The sequence below is a fragment of the Pagrus major genome, chromosome 2 (assembly GCF_040436345.1).
Source record: "Pagrus major chromosome 2, Pma_NU_1.0".
NCBI lineage: Eukaryota > Metazoa > Chordata > Actinopteri > Spariformes > Sparidae > Pagrus > Pagrus major.
This window is the reverse complement of record NC_133216.1, coordinates 2,933,314-2,957,012: the sequence shown is the minus strand read 5'-3', so window position 1 is coordinate 2,957,012 and position 23,699 is coordinate 2,933,314. Positions and strand designations below refer to the sequence as shown.

The 23,699-nt window shown below is 41.5% G+C and overlaps 1 protein-coding gene across 2 annotated transcripts; it reads left to right on the top strand.

The window, feature by feature from the left end:
• The first annotated feature begins 1,907 nt into the window (after positions 1–1,907).
• Positions 1,908–16,692, top strand: rsf1a (remodeling and spacing factor 1a). Of its 2 annotated transcripts, none has more exons than XM_073489954.1 (18): positions 1,908–2,090; positions 4,684–4,775; positions 5,044–5,136; positions 5,519–5,724; positions 6,089–6,192; positions 6,836–6,943; positions 7,620–8,991; positions 9,107–9,314; positions 9,401–9,610; positions 10,206–10,310; positions 10,511–10,590; positions 10,679–10,727; positions 11,059–11,165; positions 11,609–11,676; positions 12,674–12,842; positions 12,932–13,161; positions 13,674–13,871; positions 14,208–16,692. In XM_073489954.1, the coding sequence occupies exons 1-18, from the start codon at positions 1,937–1,939 to the stop codon at positions 15,026–15,028; spliced, it is 4,374 nt and encodes a 1,457-aa protein (XP_073346055.1). In that variant the 5' UTR covers positions 1,908–1,936; the 3' UTR covers positions 15,029–16,692. The 2 variants fall into 2 exon arrangements, with proteins under 2 accessions (XP_073346055.1, XP_073346047.1); XM_073489946.1 differs by having other exon boundaries at positions 9,083–9,314.
• Positions 16,693–23,699: the final 7,007 nt, after the last annotated feature.

Genomic DNA, 23,699 nt, shown 5'->3' with positions numbered 1-23,699 from the left:
TGTACAACAGTCTGTTTGAGTTTAGGGAAGAGTTTCAATTACAGAAGAACAATGTTTTGTGTAAATTGTCAGCTGATGACTTAAGTTTGTCTGGCAAGTCTGATTGGTCACTGTCTGCTCCTTGTAAAGCTCCAAGACATGAATTTACTATTCAAGTGTTAAATATCAGCAGAAATTCTCCCAAAGGAAACATCATGAAAAATAAAAAATAAACAACTTTGTGCAGTGTTTATGTAATTGTAATGTTAAGTGCCGAGTGATGAATACTACTCAAAATTAGTTGAGGATATTGGGATATTTTAGTGTTTCACTTGAGTGTTTATTCTGTGACATCTGAGTTTTTATTGTGTGTTGTGAATATTCTTGGTCCCAAAAAATAATGCAACACATTTCATTTGCTTTTATTGCAGATCCATGCACACACATATATGCACCCATATACCAATATCCATAACTAACTCTGAGTGGTGTATTTCTACTGAGAAGGGTTTTCATTAAGTTTTCTATGAAGTCAAAATCATGATGTAAAAGTGTTAAAGTTCACCCAATAATTCAAATTCAGTCTTTATCTTCTCACCCTGATGCTGATGGAGAGCAGGTGAAGTTATTAAGTCCACAAAATTTAATTTCTGGAGCTGGAGATTTAATTTCTAAAACAAGATGCTCCTAAACAACTGAAGAAGCTGGGGACTTGTTTTTAAAATGTAAAAAACATCCAAAAAACTAAAACAACGACATAAACTGGATCCATACAGCTCATCCAGTGTAATCCAAGTCTCCAGAAGATCCCAAATTGATTTGAAAAGATGTTATTTACACCCTTGATGCGCAGTCGAGCTCGTGCACCCACTTCAGACAGGGTGTGCACTAACACTCTAGCAGCTAAAGTGAAGATTTCAGCTTAAATAAGGGTGTAAATAACATATTTCAAATCAATTTAGGATCTCTGGGCTTCTTGTGTTGTGTAAGATGAGCTGTATGGAGCTATTTCATGTTGGTTTTCTTTCTTTATTAGGTTTTTTATAATAAGTCTCCAGCTCATCAGTTTTCAGGAGAATGCTGCAACACTGTTTTGCCGTGAAGCTCCAGAAATGTTTAGTGGACTACCAAACATCACCTGACTTTGCATCAACATGCGAGTGAGTAGATAATGACTTTTAAAGTAAAGAGTTGGGCTGGAACAGTGATATTTTCCAACAGTCCCTTAACGCAGCATCCTCCTGGGCAGCGTGCGTGACTATCTGCGCAGCATGCAGCGATACTGAGCTACAGAAAAGACTGCTTACATTTAAACCCGAGCTGAACACTGTGTACCGTATAAATACAAATCACGAGAAAAAAATAAAATGGCAGTTTGGATCCATCCTTCACGCCCACGTTTATGTTTACAATATTTACGGAGGGCTGATGCAGAGTGCTGATACGCTACTACGTTTTTTTCCTGGAGACATTTTAGGAATAAAAACCAAAACCATTTTGAAATGTTTCTGATGTTGTTCTATCGCGTTGAATTCTGGGCATTTCTCGCTCTGCCCTCCCTGGTCCTCCCAACTTCTCGCAGCTGCGTCAAGTTGTTGTAAATTATACACTACGATACCGGAAACGGAGGGATTGTACGTCTAAAATAAGAGCGTATTTTAAGGAAACAACGTAGAAAAACGGCAGTATCGCACAGTTTTAAGTGCTGGATATGACTTTGGTTTAGCTCACAGAGCTAAGACTGGTCACTACATCCTTTACATTTAGTTATTTGATTAAGAAACACAGAGTGCAAGTCCGCATCGGGTTTATTTTGAAAATCGGTGCCGGAAGCTTCACGTTCTCATGCCGTCCAGCTTGACACCGGTAGATGTTTCACTCCCTCCATTCATTTCATTCGCACACAGTCGCATCCTAGCAGCGAGCCCTCCCCTCCTGTTTCTCTCCGCCTGGAAAGATGGCTGCTCCGGTGGTGGTGAGAAGCTCCGGCCCGGCGCTCTGCCCGAGCTTCGCGGAGGTCTGTTCGTTCCTGGAGCGATACGGAGCGGCGCTGGATCTGCCCGAGATGACTTTCCCGCAGATGGAGAGGTATCTGCGGGACACCGCGACAGGTGAGAGATCGCTGGTGGTTTTCGTGGTGGTGAGGCGAAGAAGTGGTGGAAAGCTGCGACACTTGAAACCGAAGGAGAAGGGGTCCACCACTACCACCATCACCATCATCATCGTGATGATGATGATGAGGATGACGAAAAACGTTGAGTTGTGTGGCCCCGGCGGAGCAGCGGTAAATCGAGAGTTTAGTCAGCGGGCTTCCTCGCTCTCTCACCGGTTGTTGACTCCGACAGATCCCGTTTTCCCTCGAAAGGAGACCAGTTTTTTTGTTCAAGTTTCTGAGGAAACATTTGGACTGAAAGCTAACAGAAAGCTAGCCCCACTCCAAATCCAACACACTTTGGACTGTGTTGTGTGTTTGTGCTAAAGTTAAAGGAAACGGACTGATACGGGGGTGCAGAATTTGCCCAGCTACCCCCGTGGGGTTTTAGTAGGAGTCAAGTGACAGGTCGTCGATAATGTTGTCAAGGCTGATATTGATCTGTTAACGCTAAACTTGGTGTGGGAGCCATGATGCAGCACAGCATAGTGACCACACACAGCCAACCAGCTAGCTCCGGAGGGTTGTCAGGTGTAATTTTTCACCGGCCTTGCCTCACAGGCAGTCGGACTAGAATGACATCAATCTCCCTGGTGTTAACGTGTTGGCCAGAAGCTGACGGAGAGATAATATTTTCCCTTTAAATCTGTACTTTAGCTGGTTGTCAAAACTGAGCGACTGATGTTAGCTAAAAACAGTGGATGTTATTTTTTTTTGCCATTGGTAGAGTGGCTGTCAAATCTGCACAGGCGCAGTAGGGACCCTAGCTGCTGGCGGCTAACTAGCTAGCATCGATGATTCCATCAACTTTTAGTCAAAGTACAACGCGAAGCCCTCGAAGTTACCCTTCATTTAGCGCGATATCTTTCTTAAAATGAGTTGTGTTGACACGAAACTGTCGTGTTTGTATCTTTGCGGACCGTGTCAGCCAGTTTAGCTTGTTAGCTAAGCTAGTTTTCAATTACCGTTAGTTCGGTTGCTTAGCTTCTTCCACCGTAACGTTACATTGAACACAGTTTGGACACAACGACTGATAATCACTCAGCTGAGATATTTCTCTGACATTTCAGGCTCAGAAGTGTAAATGCGTTTTCACAGAAGGCTCCGAGGCTGTTTATAATGCGAAAAAAACATAGAAACTTTCGGTTTCAGCAGAGAAAGCTGGAATTTCCTGTGAATTCGTGGGTTCCGTGACCGTCTCACGGCAGACCACACATTGAGCTTGTTTTTGTTCCTCGGTTGTTTTTAGTCATTATCGCATTTACAGTGTTTTGGAGGCCGATCATAACAGTATCATGACAACAATAATGGGCCAGATGTAAAATAATGTCCTGACACAACAATTAATTCTTATATCCTGAGTTAAAATGAAAATATATAACAGTATAGGCCCAATAGAGACAATATAATAATGACAAATACAAAAGTAGGGGTCATGAAGGAAAATGGCCCCTTCAAGCCCACATTCAGATATACGTTTCATGAATTTTATAGCTTTTCTGCTTTTTGGAGTTTTTAACAGAAATTAGCTAAATGTCAGATTGTGTTAGAAACACCATCAAGGCATCTCATCATCTCTCCAAGATTTGTCATGTATGACTGTGTTTACGTTCACACATCCATCTATCCTGGCACCCAGTTTTGGAGCAACAGACATATAAACATCTATTTACTCAGCACTGAGTGAACAAAATAGACTATTCATAAGCTAGCACAGTACTAGTTATCTTGAAGTGCAGAAATATTTTTAAAAGCAATACTGTTAGTGCAGAAAACACATTTCATTTAATCTGAGCAGCGTATCAAAACAAGTGTCTACTTTTTATTGCTCATCTCAAGGCATTTAAGTTGCACTGATAAAGTGGCTCATAAGCTCCAAAAGATTGCAGTGCTGTATGAGTCTGTCTGAACACAATTTACATTCATGGCTGGAAACATAAATGTCATTTTCCTTTTTATTCATTCAGGAGTGTTGACTGTTTTCCAACAGCAGCTGGAAGAAATGTGAAATAAAAATACAAGCAGATACAGGACCAGCGTTTAAGGTTGAAAGGCATTGTCGTCAAGCTGTTTATCCGTTGTTACAGACTTTTTTTTTTACTGTTAAAAGGTTATTAATCAACCCAGTTGTTTTCATCCCTCTGCACCAGTGTCAGCTATCCATCGCTCTCATTCCCTTGAACATAATATCTCGGGAACGCCGCGTGGGTGTTTCTTCAAATTTCTTCAAAAGTCAAAGGTCAACTTCACTGTGACATCATAATGTTCTGCTAAAAAACGACACTAAAGCTGTGCAATCACTGTTACACACAGAATAATAAAAATGTTGTCCAAAAATGAATGTAAATCCTCTTCCCGTGTTTTGTGATTTGATTGATCTTCAAAAGGGAGATAATCTTCCCCCCTAAACATCAAGATCGTGTTCAGCTATTTTAAGTTGTGTTTAAGGGCACTTCAGCAGGAGGACTGTTTGTTGACACTGGACTTGTAGTGATTTACGAAAAGTTTAGATGAACACGGTTATATTTCTAATCATCCTGTGTGTTTTCCAGTTCCTAAACCCCTTGTGGAGCTCCACGTCAAGCTGCTCAGAAAACTGGGGAGGTCTGTGTCCACTGACCGCTGGGAAAAATACCTGGCTAAGGTGAGGCCTCAGTGTGTGTGTGTGTGTGTGTGTTTGTGATGTGTTTGGCTGCAGACTGACTGCACTTAACATGAGTAAACATGTCTCACTGAAGAGGTTCAGTAAGTTCAGTATTTTACATTTAACTATGTCAATTTATCTTTTAAATTATCTTCCATAGTTTGACAGTTTTTAATGGCTTTTAATTACTAGATAATAGTGAGCCAGCGTTCGGACAGAGACCATATGCAAGTATCCAGTGACTATATCTAATCCTTGTTTCCTGTAGGTTTGCCAGGAGTTGAACAGTACCTGGGCATGGGAGCTGGAACAGAAGGGCTACCAGGAAATGTCCATGGAGTGCAAGTCAAGCATCCTCAAAGTATGACAGTTTTTATTTCATGAAACATCTGCAGACAATGCAACAACCACATTAAAAAAAACTGTTCTCCCCAAAATCATAAATACATTTTTTCCCTCTTACCCGTAGAGTATGTTGTTGCGAGTTGCAGAGTTTTAGAGATATCGTCAGTAGAGATATAATGAAACCAGATGGCTCTCGGCTTGTGGTGCTCAAAGCACCAAAGGAAAAAAAATAAATTTGAACAGAAATATCTCTTTCCAGAAATCATGACCCGGTTACTCAAGATAGTCCACAGACTTTGTCATTTTTGATTTTGGGGTGAATTGTCTCTTTAACCTTCTCTTTTTTTATGTATATCGCCTTCAAGCCCCTCCTTACGTTTATTTTGTCCACCCTGCAGTATCTTTGCGAGTGTCAGTTCGACGACAACTTAAAGTTCAAGATGGCGATTAACGAGGAGGACCCGGAGAAGATGCGTCTGCAGCCTATAGGTCGGGACCGGCAGGGCCTGATGTACTGGCTTCAGCTGGACCAAGAGCAGAACATCCGGCTGTACACAGAGGAGCAAGACGATCTGGACGGATCCACCTGGAGGTGTATTGTCAGGTAGGACTGTTGTCTTAATGTGGTGGATATTAGTGTGTGGACAGGCGGTACCAGTGTCTCAGGCTGCAGTTTGTTCTTTCTTTTGTTATTCTTTCCTCTGCTTGTAAAAAAAAGTATTTTTTACAATCTGGAACTTTACAAAATTGTATTTATTAAATTTCCATTCTGGCCTTGACTTAACGTTAGCTGAAAGTAGTTGTGTCACCAATTTTTTTCTGAAAGTGAATTATTTGAGCATTGTTTTGCTCAATATGAGGCTGCAGTGCTGAATCCCTTAAACACTTTCTGCTATTCAAATCGTGCCCTCCTGCTCTCCTGTTGTTTGATATCCTGTTTGAGCCACTGATCCAGACTCTCTTCTCAGGACACGTAACGACCTGGCTGAGGCTCTGGAGCTGCTGAAGGCCCAGGTTGAGCCAAACCCGAATCAGGACCAGAACCAAGCTGGACCCACAGAGAAAAATGCAGGTGTGTTTGGCGAATGAGTACATATTACCTTTGATCGTAGGGTTTGTATTATGGATGGAACAATCATTAGTCAAAGAAGTGCTTACAAATGCATTTTAGCGTTAGAGCTGTAACTATTAAATAAATCAACAGCAACTATTTTGATAATCAGTTTAATTATTTTTTTAAGGAAAATAAAGTCTGATTCCAGCTTCTTATATGTGAATATTTATCCGGTTTCTTTCCTCCTTTATGACAGTAAACTGAATATCTTTGGGTTGTGGACAAAACAAGACGTTTGAGGATGTCACTGACAACATTTTCCACATTTCTTTTTAACAGCCAGTCAATTGATCGAGAAAATAATCAACAGATTAATCAAAAGATAAATTGACAATGAGAATAATCAATAGTCGCAGCCCTAGTTAGAGAAAATATTTAAATTGGCAGTTCACCCTTTAAACCAAATTCTTTTAAGCCCAAAGAGGAAAAAACTCCTAAACTTTTAGATTAAAGTCCAATATCACACATTATTTTCTTGCTTGTTCTACAGTATGCCAATAGTCACCCTACAGTAGTTATGATAATGATTAAAAAATCTTAAAATACCCATGAGGTCAAGATTGTTTGTGTGTCTGTGTGTGTGTGTGTTATGATGAATTAGTGGATGAGGCTGTTGGAAGCACAAACCCCGAACCCTCCAAGACCACGGAGGAACACACTGACAGTAAGACGGTTGATCCTGTGACCGAAGAGAAACCCCTAAAACAAGGTACCAATATTTTACACCTTTATGTTTTCCTTTATGAGAAAGGCACTGTTGAATCAAGATATCTTTTTAAAAATCTGAAAAAAATGGATGATCACATCATGTGATCCTGCAAATCCATCTTAGCAGACTTCAAAGTTTGCGCCTGTGGCCGAACACACAGTGGTTGAACCAGTCGGCGTCCTATGAGGAACTGGCAGCTGTGAGCATGGTTAAGATGTGACGACCAGCATGAGAAGAGTCTGTTCATTTGAAAACAACAATGACCGCTCCTCAAGGGAGCTTAGCGTAGCTGCTATAGGATCAGTTACATCGGACATGGAGTTTATTTAAATTAAAGAGGGACAAAGAATGACACTGAAGGATTTTCTTGATAGAAAACATGTTTTCACCCTTCTCTCGACTGACTTTGGTAAGATTTTGTTTCGACAACTGGCTCCGTTGTTGGTAGCTCTCTTACTGTTGATGTGATTGGTTGAAGTTAGCCTGTGATAGTAATGATCCAAACACCTGCCAAGTATTTGTTGTGCCTGCCTTTTCCAAACCGTTTCTAGCAGTACCTCTCCAGATGGTCTTGAGTATCAAACCATCTGACACATCATGTTAATCTGCTCCCTGCACTTTCCTCTTTTTAGCAGTGTCTCGATGTATAATTATTTTGCCTTTTTTTGTTTTGCAGTGGTAAAGCAGGAGCAGACGCAGCCGATCAAGCAGGAAAACACAGCGGCTGAGGTCCAAGAAGAGAAGACGGAACACAAACCGCCCGTCTTTGATAACCGCGTGAGCACGATCACCACTGTCATCAAATCAGAATCCAGGGATGCCGATGCCCCCAAAAATGCTGTGTCGGTCGTCATGGCACCAGGTGCGGCCGTGACAAAACCGGAAATGAATAAGGAAGAGGAAGCAGAGCGAGCAGTGGTCAGGAGCAGCCAGCAGGCTAAGATACCACTGAAGAAGAGGGAGCTAAAGCTCACAGAGAGCTACCACAGCAACCACCTGAACAACAGTAACAGCAGCAGTATTATTGTTTGTAACCCGTCAGTGATCCAGACCAAAGACAGTCATGGAAGAGAGGGGAGGGTATCTAACTCATTAGCCCCCCCTGGTGGTCAAGCTGCTTCACAACAGCAGCAGCAACTAGTGGTCACTGCATCAAGGCAAGAACTGACCAACGGGAGAGCGTCTCTCCTCCTGCCACACAAAGAGGGACAGAATGGAGTCATAGGGGTCATAGGTCAAGTCGGTGTTGTAGGTCATGTAGGGGTCATCCGCAGCCCATCTGAGCGTCACAGAGCCGCTGAGCAGCAGGAACAAAATGGTCCGAGTTTGGACCAGCAGGGCTCCAGAGCTGTAGAGGAGGAGAGGGAGGTGAGCCGGCAGTCAGTGCTGGTCAGGAAGGGACCTGCTGAGGGGGAGGCGAAGGCAGCTCCTCCTCCTAATGTAGCAATGGATTCTCCAACAGCCAGAAAAATACTGTCCTTAAAATCTGACAAACTCCCTGAAGTTGTAGTGAGAAAACTGGATTATGTTATGGTTTCCTCAGAGGAACCCAAAAGACAGACGGAAGAAGATCAGGGTAAAAACACAACAGAGGAGCAGTTAGACAAGGGAACGAAGACTGGTCATCAACAGAAATGTGACAACCTTGATGAAACGGAAGAGGAAAGAGAGGTGTGTGGACGCCCTGTGGCAACAGAAGGAGATAAAGATGAAAAGAATAAAAGCACTTTAGGAAAGGAGGAGGAGAGCACTGTTCCGCCTCTTAAAGTGGACCAGCAGGATCAAAAGGACCACCAGGGAGACGGGGTTAACGGTGGGTTGGCAGCTCCGTTGAGGGTGAAGGACACTGGGCTTGGATCAGAAGAGAAGCAGGGTCCCCTTGAGGAAGCCTCCTCTGAGCTCCAGAAAGAAGGAATCAGGCTGAAGATCAAGATCCCTCCCCACCGGAGAAACAAGTTAAGGGGGAAAGGGGGAAAGGAGGAGAAAGAAAAGGAGCAGGAGGTGCAAGAGGAAGGGAGGCCACTGAGGAGATCGGCAAGGATTTGCAGGTACGTGTGGTGGATTTGAGAATAAATGTGTTATTCAGTCCATTGTAATCTCAGGTACAGCTGGTTTGATTCTATACCTTTTTTCTTGAAGATCATCTGCTTTGCCAACCTGCAGGCCGAGCTCAAAGGTGGCTGAGAGCCAGAAAAAGAAACCTCAGAGAAAAAAGGCTCTGTCTACCAGAACGAGGGAAGAAGGGGAGGAGGAAGAGGAGGAGGAGGAGGAGGAGGAGGAAGAAGAAGAGGAGGAAGATGAAGAGGAGCAGGACTTGGCTGCAAAGAAAAACAGCAAAACACAACCTGTTGGTCAAATTAGGAAACAAAGGGTGAGAATGAATAAATGAACACATAAACTTCTTCTGCTTAATTTTCCATCGGTTTGACTGTTTCTCTCTTCCGGTTGTGTTTTAAGGGCAAAAGGAGGCATCGACGCCCGCGATGGTCCAACATTCGTACGAAGAGACGCAAACTCAATGAGGGAGGAGAGGTGGAGGACAGAGAGAGGAAAAGAGGAGAGGAGGAAAGTGAAGGAGGGAGCGACTCAGAAGAATCATCTAAATCAGAGGAGATTCCCAGTGAGGACGCCTGCAGTCAGTGTGGGCTGCCCAACCACCCCGAACTGGTGAGAGAGGAGCATGTGTGGTTGTGCCACAGACTATTTTATCATTTTATTGTACATATAAAAATTATTTGGACACCCCTGTCCTCATACATTTGGGTACTTTTGGTCTGGGGCTGTTTTTCTATAATTTGGGCGACCAGGGAAAACTACGCCTCTTCCTGTTTTGGTTGTGTAATGGAAGACACGCTTTCTTTGTGCTGTAATTTTTCTGGAAATATCCAGCCCGGTGGCAGACCGAATATAGCAAAGTGAACCAATATATAAATGGATGATGTAAATTTTCTACAGTCATTACGCTGTGCAAACAGTATTTACTTCAAAATGATTAGTTAAAGTAAAAAAGTCGTCCATTGCAAGTTGAAACAATAAATCTGTTATCAAAACTCTTCTCTTCATCTCTGTCTATTGATGAATAGATTAAACAGTAATACTCACACTGATGGTTCACATTTATACTGAGCAAACAAAAACAAAATATTGAAGCCATTAGGCTCAGTAGTCCACATGTGGTTTAATGTGGTGAGACTGTGGTTCAGTCACTGCTGGCTCTGAATGCAAAGAGTTACTCACTGTATTTGTGGTTGTGTGTCTTCAGATCCTGCTGTGTGACTCTTGTGACAGTGGATACCACACTGCCTGCCTGCGGCCGCCGCTCATGTTGATTCCAGACGGAGAGTGGTTCTGTCCGCCCTGCCAACATGTAAGCTGTACACATTTAACCTGTTGAAATTCACAATACAAAACATATTGATGAGCATACCCTCTAAAATCCTTTAAACACATTTCAGTGGTACTAATATAGCGTTGAGGTTCGACACAAGCACTAATAAACAAAACATTTTAAAGGAGGAGTTTTCAAATATTGACAGATTTGTGATCCGTTTGGTTTTCACACTTCAGAAGCTGCTGTGTGAGAAACTGGAGGAGCAGCTGCAGAACCTGGACAGTGCTCTGAAGAAAAAAGAGCGAGCAGAGAGGAGGTAAATGCACACACGTGCACATGCTTTGATCAACTCTCAAATTCAGAATAATGTGGATTTTGACCCTCGTCTCTCGCTGTCTCTCCAGGAGGGAGCGGCTAGTGTACGTTGGAATCAGTGTGGAGAACATCATTCCTGTGAGTAAAGAGTGTGACCACTTCACTGCATTAGTAAGTTTTTTCACTCAGAGGTGCTACATTTGGAACAAAGAAGCTTGCTCGCATTTCAGTTTTCACTCAGCAACACTTTACATTTTCAGTGAATCAAATCTCTCAGGTGTTCATGTGTCTTACCTTCGTTTTCTGAGTTGGAGCAAAGAAAAACAAGAACAAAGTTTTAGACAGCGTAAACTTGTGAAACAGACTTAAACCAAACTTGACATAGTGGCCATCTGTTTGATGTAAAATAAATATTAGTTTAAATTTTACTGTGCAACATTAAAAATTAAACACGTCATGATTGTCTTAGGAGGGAGATGAGGAGGAAGAGGAGAAGTCGCCGAAGAAGAAAGATTCCAAAAAGAGCAAAAATCTGGGAAGGAGATCAACCAGAACCAGGAAGCACATCAGCTACAGGTGGGTGTGGCCTGGTGGGCGTTATAAATACCAAAGTTACGTTACATTCAGGTGTAACAAAAGTATAACATGCATTTTATTCCGTATAAAACATTTGCATAACTATGTATGTAATCATCTTGAAACCTCAATTGTTTACATTCATGTAGCTCGCAGGCTTCGTCCGTTTTGTGTTTCCTGCTGAATTTCTTCTGCTGCAACAAACTGATGATCAGTTGAAAAGCACGCATAGACATACCGGTCCCATTATTGATTATCTGACCTCATGATGTAGCTCTTAAAATAGTTAGTTAGCATTGCAACTGCAAATATGTAGTGTCACCAGAAATGTTTTTGTTAATCATAAATATGAGGGGATATAGTTTTTAAAAAAAAAAAAGATGATGTGAAACATGAAATCCCAGACAGACGATCAACATCTGTTTTCTTTTTGTGTGTTGCAGGTTTGATGACTTTGATGATGCCATTGATGAGGCTATAGAGGAAGACATCGGAGACCTCGTTGGTGGTGGTGAGTGGATGATGTGATGGTTAAAAAAAGTGAACTGCAGCATTAGAAATTATATATAGAATATCTTTTTATTCATTACTTCCTTAAGACAGCTGATATTCAGAGCAGTTCTGCAGTTCAGTATCGGGGTTGGTGTGAATATCACATTATATAGTGAGCAAAAATAGGAAGAAACCCCAGAATAAGAAATTGAAGAAGACCTGGGGATCTGGCAGGAAAGACAACAGTAATGAAGGCTTAGTTTAAATTAGTTATTCCCAACTCATCATTCCTGTGACAACATATTACCGAAGTCGTGAAACTGACACACCACAATGTAATGCAGCTGTTATTTATGTTATTAGATTACACTTCCTGTTAGGATATATCAGAGGTAAAGAGCAGTTGAAAATGCTAAATACAAAAAATGGATCAATAATCTAACAATATCATTATAATAGATTAATTCCTGATGTATTAAACCTGATATAAAAGTCAGACAGCAATTCTTGTCGAGGTGTTCAGTACATGCATAAATTAATCTCTAACAACTAAACTGAAGATACTGAATCACCATCATCTCTGAATGAGTCAGTGGTTTTTAGAAGTGGAGGTCCACTGTCTGGTGACTGAGTGTGCTGTGGACAGCTCAGCAGTCATTGACAGTATGATACTTCCTTGTTAAAAGCATATTAAAAGACAGCAACAGCCATAGAAAAAATCTAAATCTGTTAACTCTGTTGTAAATAAGAGATTGCTGCAGTTAACCTTATCTGCAGTGCTTGTAAAGCATAATTAAATGATTTAAATCATTATTTCCACCTCTGAATTCAAGATATTTAGATTTGCAGGAAAATAAAATAGTCATATTTAGTCAGCAGTTTGTTATTAAATGTACCCGGAGCCTGCCGAAGCTCTGATGCAGCATTTTGATAAAATCCACCGCATGAAGTTGTCTGAGAACCCACACTTTAACTCAAACTAATCTTTAACTTGGACTGTTCTGATGTCGGCGCAGGACAAGAGAAAGAGATCACACCTATCCTGTCAGATGATGGCAAGGAGAGTCAGCGGCCAATCAGAAGCCAGGGTCGTCCTGCTAGGAACAGGAAGAAACGGAGACTGAACGACCTGGAGAGCGACAGCACGGCAGCAGAGAGTGAAGACGAATTCATGCTCAGCAACAGGTAACACACACATTCACGCACACATTCACACACAAAGTTATCTTTTCTCCTCATCTGGCTAATTTTTTTCATTGTCTTCCCCCTTAAAGCTCAGAGGATGAGGATTTTGGTGCGTCAGGTGCAGATGATGATGAGGAGGAAGATGAAGATGCGGGCAGCGACGTGGGCAGCTTAGAGAGCGGGACCCGCCCCAAACGGGCATTGAGACGTGTGCCTAAACGCCAACCCATCAAGACCCAACGCAGGGGCAGGAAACGGCTGAGACGGCGACGGAGACGCTCCTCTGAGGAAGAGGAGGAAGAAACTGAAGAAGACATGGGTGAGTTTCACTGCGAGACTGACTTTTTTTATATTACAGTTTATTGTCTGCTTAAACTAATTCTGTTCTTTGTCATATATTGTTGCAGACTTAATATCTTTGGTTTTTGACTTGCGCTTGAAAAAAACAGGACTTGACATTTTTTTGACATTTCATAGACTGAAACATTAGTTGATCAGTCAAAGAAAGATTAATCAATAATGAAAATAATCGTGAGGTGCAATTCAAACTTCTGCACATCTTTCAAGGTTTTGAAATTCTTGGACTACAAATAATGAATGAATGACTTAAAATGTGAGAAAATGTCTTTAAAAAGTTTAAAAGTTAAGGTGACGTCTTGTTTTCTCCTACCAGCCTTCCAAAACCCAAAGACCATCACTGATATCTGCTATAAAACAAAGAAAAAGAGCAACTCTTCACATTTGAGAACCTTGAACCAGAGAATATTCTGATTATTGTTATTAAAACTGTTATCTGTAAGTCTTCACCGTCTTTCTTCATGTCCTCTCCAGACTCGGATCAGTTCAGCGACATGACTGACAGCGACGCTGACAAAAAAAGGCGGGGTCTGAGGCGAGGCCAACGCCAGCAGGTCAACTACCGAGAGACGTCAGAGTCGTCAGACAACTCGCGGGCCTCCGCCAAAAGGGACAAAGTTAAACCACGCGGCCGACCACGAAAGGAGCATCTCTCGAGTGACTACAGCGATGGTCAGTCCCCGCTGGTGTCTGCAGCATCATTTCACTTTTAATTCCTGCAGGTCAATAAATACATCTCAGAGAAGAGCAAGTAGAAACTAGAAGCTGTTGTCTTATATGTTTTATTGATTTTACTGAGTTCCATTTAACATCATTTTTCAGTATGGAGTTTTAACTGCATCAGATATTTTTTATAGTGAAACATCACTCTAGTAAATGTGTAGCCCAGAATCATAAATCACAAATTTTTATTTTTTCTTTGGACACACACAAGAGGCACACGTCATTAACTGTACCAGCAGAGGTTTATTCCACCCAACAAATCCTTCCCCTTTCTTTTTCTTTTAGTGTCGCCTTCCTCCAGAGACTCTGATGAGGAAGAGGATTATGAAGACGAAGATGATGATCAGAGAAGGAGAGTCAACAGGCAGAGAAGAGAGGAGGAACACCTCCGGAGAAACAGGATGAGAGAAAAGCGGAGGAGATACGAAGACGACGAGGAGGACACTAGAGAGAGCGGCAGGCGGCTGAAGAGGAAACTGTTGGAGAAGGAGAAGGACAAAGACAAGCGGAGGAGATTAAAGAGGACAGACAGAGAAGAGGAGGAGGACGTGGAGAAGATGGGCAGGGGGAAGAGGAGAGAGATTCTGTTGCAGCAGCGGCGCAAACGACTCGCTCAGATGCTGAAGAAACGGCGGCCTTCGACTGACGAGGACGAGGAGGAGTCAGAGGAATCGGAGTCATCGTCGGAGGAGGATCGTCCAATCCGCAAAAGACTCAACCGCATTGACTCTGATGATGATGAAGAGGAAGACGAGGAGGAAGACGAGGTAAGGCAGAAGACAACCAAAAAGTCTTCAGTGGTGGAGCGGAGGGCCGACAACAAAAACGACAGCGACGCTCAGGAAAAGGAGAGGGGCCGTAGCCTGTCTCCATCAAACGGACATCGGACCTCCAGAGGCCCCGCCAAGCCTGGGGCTGGAAGTCCCACTGTGCCCAGGGACAGTGCAGGATCAGGCAGGCAGGGCAGGCACAATGGCCCCTTACATCCAGAGGAAGAGGCAGATGAGGAGGAGGAGGAAGAAGAGGAGGAGGAGGATGAGGAGGAGGAGGAGGAGGAGGGCCAGACAGACTCATTAAACTCTGTCCAGAACAGTCCGCAGTCATGATGGCTGTGTTTGTGTGAGTAACGCTCGCTTCTCTGTTTCAGTTTTTTTCTTTTAACTGTCAGGCCTTTTTACCCACAATCCACCTGTGAAACTGGATATCTCTCTCCCTCCACCTCTCTCTCTTCCCCTTCTTACTCTCCTGTCTTGCTCTTCCTCCTCGCTGTTGTATTGTGGTAGAGTGCTATCCACCATCACGTGCTGTACGTCACAACACAAACTCATGAGTACCCATTCACACTCGCCGTCGCCAGCCAGCCGGACCAAAAGCGACCTCGCAGCAGGACTGGCAGCACTTCCTGTTTCAGTGGATGCACTCACTAACACACAGCCAGAGGTTATCGTGACCATTTCTCTGAACTCTTTGAGTTACGGACGTCTGTCATGTGGGTCCACGTGGCAGGAGGACAGTAGATTCTGGACCTGATTGACTCGGACACAGGAGTCTGTTTGTAGTGTACCTCATCCTAAAGCACTTCGTCATTCTCATAGCACTTAATGACCCACCACCAAGGAGAGTGTCCGTGCCGAACCGAACACTTTGGACCACGTGATCTGATGGTTAGAGACCAGACTTGATCCCACGCTGGTGTCTACCCATGCAGATAGTTTTGGTTTGGGATATAAATAATTGAAGTGAATGGATGTTTGGTGTTTTCATTGTTGTGGTGCTGAACTGAAAAATGACCAAGTAGAATAAAGGTTAAGATGTATACCAGATAATCACATATTTCAAAGTCTGCCTCCCAGCAGGGGGACATTTGTTGCATGTTTTCATCCCTCTCTCTCTACGCTGACAGAAAAGGCCATAAAATAATCTAAAACTGTTAACAGTAAGTCTGTCGAGTCTTTAAATCCCCTTTTCTCAGTGCAGGGAGCACCACAACTCTCCACTGTGTCTCAGACTGATGCCTCAAAACCTGCAACAATAAAACCAAAACTATCTGCATGGTTGGATCATATTGGATGTAACAAAGAAAATGTTTGTTGTAATTAGAAATAACTCTGGGTAAGATTATGTCCCGAGTAATTGAATGATGTTACATGGTCATTGACAGCCTTATTTACATGCAAACTACTGTAAAAATTCAAACTTAAGTCAAATTAAGGCGACACACTGGCTGAAAAAAACGTAGTTAGACTGAACCTGCTCCAGTCTCACAGGTAGCGCAACACTAACGGTGCACTCAAGTGCTTCTTGTCAAAAATGTGGTTAATAGAGTGCAGCAGGGATGACGTATTTTTGTAGTTTTGAAGTTAGCAACCCCCTGATTCCCTTGACAAACATTCACTTCCTGGTTTTAGCCAAGGAACTTAAAAAAAGAAGGAAGGGTCATTACGTCACCGAATCTTGTTTTTGGGCCAGACTGCGGTGCTGCTTGTATTGAAGTCAAAGGGAGACGCATGGAGAAACGCACCACAACCCCACATTTCTGCATCGTTTGACTTTTGATGAAGGGAGTAGTCGTATCAGTGGAAATCAGTTGGACCGGCCCCGGTTTGGTCATCATATTATCAGCCCTGTCAATCACTTGGGAGGGAAAAATCGGTGGTAACCTACTCTCTGGCATTTCTTCATCAGAAGTCATAGGATGTAGATATGTTGTGTTTTAGTGTGATTCTCCGTGCATCTCCCACTGACTTCAATAAAACTGTCGCCACAGTCTGGCCCCAAAGCCAGATTCAGTGACGTAACGACCCTTACTTCTTTTTTTTTTTTTTTTAGCTTTCTTGGTTTTAGGACTCACTCCTGCAGAGTTTACACCACCAACTGTGATGTTTAACGTCTTGGCCAACAGTCGCATTTAGGTCATTTTTTACATAAAAATCTCTGGTTACTCATTCTCATTCATTCTTTGTTTAATGTGATCATAAAGTGAATATTTTAAAGCATTGAAGTGTTTCTTTGACAGAAAAAAGACATTTGATGACATCACCCTGCGTTTCAGGGAGAGGAGCAGCCTCGAAAATTCAATCATCATCTACTCACCTCCATGTTGATGGAAAGTCTCGTAGTCAAAACATTTCTGGAGCTTTAAAGCATAACTCAAAAAACATCTATGTCTCCATACAGCTTGTCTGGCATATTCCCAGTGTTCAGAAGCCCCGAGATGCCAAATTGTTGTGAAAAGACGTTATTTACGCCCTTTTTTAAGCTGAACTCTTCACTGTAGCTGCTAAGTTAAAAGCGTTAGCACGCATCCCATCTGAAGTGGGTACACAAGCTCAACCGCACGTCGAGGGTGTAAATAGCATCTTGTCAAATATATTTGGGATCGTGGAGCTTTTAGATAATGCTGGACAGGCTGTATGGAGCCATTTTATGTTTTTTTAGCCGGCTCAGTCTGCAGAAGTCTCTAGTGTGCACGCTCAATGGGCCCCACAACACGGAAGATCCGAGTACTTTCATACCTGGGAAGTCGAGCTTTTTGGCTTCAAAGCGCCACAGAGCAGCTTTCATAGTAATGAATGGGGCTACGCCTCCCACACTGTGTCCAGGTTTACAGAAATGTCCTTGGTGCATGCTAACGCTTTTAGCTTAGCAGCTACTTCTTAAATCAAGTTGGGATCTGCAAAGACTTGCATCATGCTGGACGAGCTGTCTGGAGCCATTTTATGTTTTTCAGGGTTCTTTTTTTGTTTTTTTATGTTTTAAAACAAAACCCCATCTCTTTCAGTTGTTTAGCAAGATGCTGCAATGCTGTGAAGCTCCAGAAATGTTTTGTGGACAACAAAACTTCACCTGTCTTTCCATCAGGATGGAGGGGGGAGGAGATGATGACTGAATTTTCAGTTTTGAACTAATTTTCCTTTAAAAATCTGACTCCAGTTGGGATACTGTTGGCTGCAAAGGATTCAGCGGTTCTCCTAGTTTAAGCAGTTAGCTGGTCAATTTTATAAATAATTAGTCTGTAAGTGCAGGCAGAGCATCCAGCCAGTCATTCAAACCAGTTTAAACTTCCTGAGCTGAACGAGGCTCACATTGGACCATTTTCCATTCCGATGGAAAACAATCGAGACGTTCTTTCCGACTACCAAAGTGTTCGGTTTCACTGCTCACTCATTTGTTCCATATGTTCACAAAGCCTTGGTTTGGTGGGACCACGTTTGCTGTACATACTTTGCCTATACGCTGTTCCTTGTAAGATAATAGATGTTCTGTTCTCTTAGTCCTCTTGTAAAATATAGTGTTATATTTTCTATATGAAGGAGAGGAGGAGAGATGCTGCTGTGAGTGATGTGTGTGGATCGATAAGGTTTCAACTGCGAGTTCATCAACGGTTCGCTCGTTTTGTTTGAGGTTCTGCAGCCGTTTGACTTGTGTGAAATAAGACCAGCGTGGAGCCCGTTCACCATTTAAATGTTACAGATTTGTTACAAAGAGCTGAACGCTGCTCACTCTCAGCCCCGTGTCGTACATCTTTAAAGGTTTTTAACATTCGGTATCCCTGAAGGGACCCCTGGAGTTTTTAAGAGGGAACAAAACTTTATTTTTTTGAGTAAAATTAACGCTGGTCACCAATCAAACAACTGTTTTCTCTACCGGCCATCTCTGCTTCTGAATAACCACCACTGTAGGGATTTACACTTATCTAAGACGGATTTATCTGGTTACGTAGTGAAAGTGGCGGGTGAACTCTGGGGTTGACTGTGGGGGACAAAAGATCTTTGAATGGAAGAAATCCTTTAACATGCAGTCAAGACACTGTCAAGGCTTGAAATGAGTTTTATCCTGCTGTTCACATAAACAGAGCTGTTACTGGAGGGTTGTTACTCCCCGTCTTTGAATTCATAATGGTTCCCCCCCTTCCAGTGCAGAAAGTTTGACTCAAAAGAGCTTCTTTTGTTTCTTTCAGTCGGTTAAAAGTCCCTTTTCAGAAGCTGGAGCTGAAATGATTTGAGCCTGTATTTGTCAAACTCGAGTGTGAGCAAACAAAACACACTAATTGTCGTACTTAGAGCAGAGTGAAAGAGCAGCTTGTAAATAATCACATCATTACTCACATGAATGCTCAGAACAGGAATAGAAGTGAGGATCGACCCAACATCTGCCATATCGTTCATTCTTTCCACACATTTTTACTCACTGATGTCTTGATCTGCAAAAATTAAAATAGTTTGAAATCCTTAACAACTTCACGAGCAATTAACATCAGTCTTACATAAAACAGCTGGTGTGCGGCCCACGGGCCAGAGTTGGCCCGCCAGATGTCTATAGTGAAAAAACAAAACATGAATCGCAGATCCTGCAGTTAAATTTTATCCCTAATTTTTCCCAATTGTTATTTTTTATAATCTGAGCGCGGCTGGCAGAGTGACAGTTGCAGGAAGTCAGTCAATGAAGGGAACTCTTAGGATCCTAGTGCCACTAAACATCTCAACAATACAACAGATGTTTTAAGTGTTTTCTCGGTGTGAACACATCGATATAAATATGAATATAGGGATAAAATAATGGAAACAAACTGAAGCAGGAGACATTCTGCTGCTGTCACTTCAGAGAAAATGTTCATTAAGCACCGTGTTGACGAGTTACGACGATAAAATTTCGCAGAAAGTGATTACAAATTAAATCAATATGAGATTTATTCTTCCCTCAAACAAATCATTTTCCAAAATCAGTATTTTAATTACGTGTAAATTTTATTTTATTGCACAAGTTCGATGTAAATTGTCACATTTAATGCAAAGTTTTTTTCTATCATGTCGATCAATGTGAATAAATGAACTTGATGTGTGATTGACTTTTATATATAATAGTTGAATAATAAACAGATTACGTTATACAAAAACGTAACTTTTGAATAATAACTGAATAAACATAATGTTTCTGTATACGTCTTCATTAACTTAATTTAATCAGACTAAGTTATTTAATGTATTCACTCAACGCGATAGAAAGACTTTGCATTAAACGTGACACTAATAAATAAGATGAAGTTGGACTGTTTTAGCTGCCAGTCCAGAAAACTAGCTGCACGGCTAACTGAGCTAACTGCAGCTACAGTTGGCAGCAGTGAGCGGTCACTCTAGTGACACGCTGCCCCCTATCTGTTCTAAATATGACCAATTCTTACACATTTTACCTTTAACCAACCTTAATTTCTGCCACTAGGGGTCACTCAATCAAAACAAAACAAAGGTGGAGTAGTGTGGGATCATGGGAGATGTTGTCTTTTCTGTTGAGCAACATTGCTGATGAAACTCTGAGGTGACTCAGGCAGAAATGTTCACAGACGAGGTCATGTGGTAAAGTTTTATTCACATCCACTGACGACCAAATGAAACGCACCGTCATCTTCAGTAAAACGACGTCTCCGGTTTGAACTCAACAAAATTCCATAACAAAGGTGTAGTTGTTTTTAGACATTCAGAAGCTGAAATCTCACATATTATATCTTTAAATTTAAGGCAAAAGAAATGTGATCAGTAGCTTTTAACTTCAGGGACGAGACTTTTTACTTTCACTTAAGACCAGAATGTCACTTTTAGCCGTTTGATAAATACGGGCTCGGATCGGTCTGCAGCTCAGGAGGTGATCTGACGAGACGGGAGATTCACATCCAGAATGTAGAGAGAGAGAAACTGTTTCGTCGAAGCTCTGTTTTTACTTCTGATGAGTTGTTTTCACGAGTCCTGGTTCCAAACACACAACTGAAAAATCCAGCCGAGGTCACCAGAAACATTTCAGCTACGATTATACTTTAAAGGGGCACCATGTAGCTCTGGAGGAGGAATTTTAATATTTACAATATGAATGAGGTAAAAATACAAACTCAGAAATATATATATTTTTTTCCATAAGTGAATAAACAAGCTGTTCTCAGAGGAAAAGGTGGCAGGGTCCGCCGCATATAAACAAAGTCAAACAGTACAAATTGTGTTGTCCTTTAAGCTCAGTTTATTCAGTTTATTCAGTCATGAAAACAAAGAGAGTTTATTTAATTTGTTTAGAGACAAAAAAAAAAAATCAGTCAATGAAGATCTTTCTCTTCTCTTAACATTTCCTCCTCAAAACTACAGAGTGCTCCTTTAATTGGTCTTCATCCGAGTTAAAAACAAAGAAAGAAAGAAAGAAATTTATTTCTTTATTCTTTTTTTATTCACACCATGAATAGCAATCAATTTGAAAAAACATCCTCTTTTATCCAGTAAAACGTCGGAAGATAATATTCATCCGATTCCCTTTTAGGTGTTCGAGTGTTTCTGGTCATTTAGGGACAAACTGATCGAGTAAAAGTGGATTGTTTTAAATTTTTTTTACATTTCACATGTTGGAAAAAAAACTTCTGTCACTTGTCAGAGAATAAAATGGAGGAATGATATTTAAAGGTCACGAAACAGCAAACGGCTCAGATGAGAAGAAAGTTTATTTTTTCTACTTTGATTCCGTTTTAAACTTGACGTGGACTTTTTAGTGAGTCAGGCTCTTCAGTACCGTTGCCTGTATGTACCGATCTTATCATAATGTGCAATCTGTAAAAGGTCAATAACTCCTAGAGACGTTTCTGTAGCCATGTGAGTTTTCCAGTAATCTTATTTAATAGATCATGTTCTTTGACAGAATCCTTTATGATCATTTTGAAGAACATACTGTAACGATTAAAACACTAAATCAAGTCTATACCAGTCACTTTTAGCTTTGGAGAAAAAAACTGAAAATCAAATCAAAACCAGCTGATTTTTTGCATAAAGCTTTAGAAACATCACAACTTTCTGTTTGGTTTGTTTGTGCAGAAATAAGATTTAACTGTTGAACTGATCGTTGGGATTACAGGTGCTGCTCTCTACAGTCTGATAAACGTTGGTTTGTGGCATCGACCGCCGGCTGAATTACTAAATGTTCTTTCAGGTACTTTCCTGCCATTGTTCAGGTGATAAGACGATGAAATGCTCTCTGGTCAGGGCCTCGTTAGCTGGAAAATCCCCTTAAAGGAACAGATCACCCAAAAATGTAAATCCACTCATTCTCTCCTCGTGTCCGCAGAAGTCCAGAGATCCCAAATTAATTTAAAAAACATTATTTACACTCATCCTGTTACAGATTATGTACACATGATTGAGGAGGCCTAAAGAATTCACAGTAACAACGTTATCTCAACATTATTCTGTGTTTTCTGTCTTTTCTTGCAAATGAATTTCACTCACAATATGAGAGTCTGTAACCATAGCTCTGCAAAATGAATAATTAATTATTAATTAATGAATTTTTCTGTTGTACAGTGAGTGGAAACCAGCGTTAAGATCATTACCACACCCACTTTAGGCGGGTCGTGCACTATCACCTGCAGCTACAGTGAAGATTTCTGCTTTAAAAAGGGTTTAAATAACATCTTTTCCAAAAAGTTTGGGATCTTGAGCTTCTGGAGACGGAAGCCCTGAACGGCCATGTGTCAGACATGATGTGATAACGAGTTAAATTAGATTTTTTTTTTTTTGAGATCACGTTATTTATGTCATAATCACGAGATAACAACTGTTGTTTTCTCGAGATCTTGAGAAAAGAAGCTTTGTTGAGATAACGAGATAAATGAATCTATTATCACAAGAAAACAAAATGAGAACCCTTTAAATTCATATAACTTAATGTTTATTAGATCAGCAGTGCCATGACAGCAAGCACACGACATGCATAGTGCAAAAATCCATAAAAAGTTCATGTGGTTTGCTTTGAAATGCCCAGAACACAGCCCACACAGACCACTGTGTACGTAGTCGTTTCCTCGTGATTAATTATCTCGTTATCTCAGGAAAACAAATAAAGCTTGTTATCACCAGAAAATGGTTTAAATGGGCGTCTTTGACCCATGACCATTCAAGGCTTCCGTAGATTACAGCAGACGAGCTGTATGGAGCCATTTTATGTTTTTTATGTTTAAAACAAGTCCACAGCTGCTTCAGTTGTTTAGGAGAATGCTGCAACGCCGAAGCTCCAGAAATGTTTTGTGGACTACAAAACTTCACCTGACTTTCCATCAACACGAGGGGGATTATGGCTGAATATTCATTTTTGGGTGAACTTTGCCTTTAATGATTACCACAGCTCCAATTTTATACCGTTTCTGAGCTCGACTGGACACTCAGATGATTTTCACTTGAGTCAAAACCAATAACTTTATTCAGTTTGTTACCCCGGATACATTTTCTCTCATCGTGGTGGAAAACCTTTTTAAAAAACTCTTGGTCTGTTTTAGCAGTGAGGGAGGATCGATGTGTGTTTCAGCCCAGAATCATTCCACTTGAACCTGATGTGCATCTGAATCTGTTGGTTTTAAAATGTTCAGTCCAACTAATCTGGATTCAAACAGGCACCACAGGACGTGAGTGCAGCTCCTTCCATTTCTCTGTTGTACCGTTACTGTAGTATCGCTGTAACATAAATGTTTTCTAAGTTATTAAAACAAACATCCCCGGCATCTCCTCAAAAACTCACACCGTGTCTGTGCCTTCTTATTTCTATTTTATTATTTTATTATTTATTTGTGTTATCAGTGAGAGGAGTGGATCATCCTGCAGGAGAGGTTTGAGACGTTTCTGTGGAGGTTTTCAGACTTCATCTGCTGTGAAAACATGATGATGGTAGTCAAAATAACCAGCTGACCATGTTCTCTGTGAAGGAGCAAACATGCAAGACAGATTTCTGTCAAGTTCTGACAATTATCCAGCCAAGCAG